Raw genomic sequence first — 919 nt, 5'->3', positions numbered from 1 at the left:
TACCACGACCATCAGTGTTGGCAGCAGCCGGATCTCTCCTTCAAATAATTACATCTTCAGCTCTTACTTGGCAGAGAAGGTGAGCAGGTGAGCTCGGATTATCATCGCTGCTTGGCTTCGGACCTCATCCCGGTCTTTTTCCAGACGCTGCTCCAGAGACTCTTTCATAAACACCTACACGGCAAAAAGAGTCAGCTGAAGTTCCCATATTAACTCATCGGCTGTTTGTGGTTTGTAGCTGCCTTTACCAACGTTACCTTGGTTTTTCCCAGCTGCCACTCCTTCTTGGTCTTGTCATATTTCAGCAGCAGGTCTGTGCTCTTCTTCTTATCGTCTCCAGCCGTGGGCACCTTGACCTTCTGAATGATCTTGTACCTGTGCAGCCAAAGAGACAGAGTTAGAGACACTGTGCACCTGCACTGTGAATCCACACGGTTATGAGCTCATGTACCTACCGGGAGAAAAAGTCTTTGAAAGTTCGACGCACGGGGAAGCCAGCACGACGGATCTTCACTGTTTCCAGCATCCCAGAATATCTCAACTGATTCATGACAATTTCAGGGTCAAAAACACTTGGATTCTACACAGATATAAAGAGGAAAAAGGTTAGAGATGACATCACACCCTCAGTCTTTGTTAATGTGAGTGTGGGACAGAAGCAGTCGGACCTTCTTCATGTTGGGTTTAATGCAGCGGATGAAGAAAGGGTTGGAAGCGCTCAGAGTGGCCATGAGGGCGTGGAGGGAGTCCTGAGGAGACGACGGAGAGAGGAGTCCTGAGAATTGAACTTCACTACAAGATTTATGGACTTTTTACAATGAGCTTTAAAGCTAAATCCATTCACTTTTCTAACAAATCTTTGTTGTACTTTTAGCCATTAGCCTGCTTCACGCATCTGCCTCACACACAGAAGGTCCTG

The 919-nt window shown here is 46.9% G+C and overlaps 1 protein-coding gene across 1 annotated transcript; it reads right to left on the bottom strand.

Annotated features, from left to right (window-relative positions):
- Window positions 1-10: 10 nt before the first annotated feature.
- Window positions 11-901, bottom strand: LOC103399300 (unconventional myosin-X-like). The gene is made up of 4 exons (XM_008338003.3): window positions 669-901; window positions 456-580; window positions 258-375; window positions 11-174 (listed from the first exon to the last, which is right to left on the bottom strand). The coding sequence occupies exons 1-4, from the start codon at window positions 729-731 to the stop codon at window positions 64-66; spliced, it is 417 nt and encodes a 138-aa protein (XP_008336225.2). The 5' UTR covers window positions 732-901; the 3' UTR covers window positions 11-63.
- Window positions 902-919: the final 18 nt, after the last annotated feature.

Source organism: Cynoglossus semilaevis, unplaced genomic scaffold, assembly GCF_000523025.1.
Source record: "Cynoglossus semilaevis isolate Cse_v1.0 unplaced genomic scaffold, Cse_v1.0 C19090412, whole genome shotgun sequence".
NCBI lineage: Eukaryota > Metazoa > Chordata > Actinopteri > Pleuronectiformes > Cynoglossidae > Cynoglossus > Cynoglossus semilaevis.
This window is presented reverse-complemented; position numbering and strand designations above follow the sequence as displayed.

What these genes read in the sequence shown, in the direction of transcription:
- LOC103399300 (XM_008338003.3), bottom strand. Translation starts at nt 731, where the DNA reads ATGGCCACTCTGAGCGCTTCCAACCCTTTCTTCATCCGCTGCATTAAA. An exon ending in TTAAACCCAACATGAAGAAG is followed by an intron (nt 581 to 668) that starts GTCCGACTGCTT and finishes ATATCTGTGTAG; the next exon opens with AATCCAAGTGTTTTTGACCC. An exon ending in GGCAGCTGGGAAAAACCAAG is followed by an intron (nt 175 to 257) that starts GTAACGTTGGTA and finishes TTTGCCGTGTAG; the next exon opens with GTGTTTATGAAAGAGTCTCT.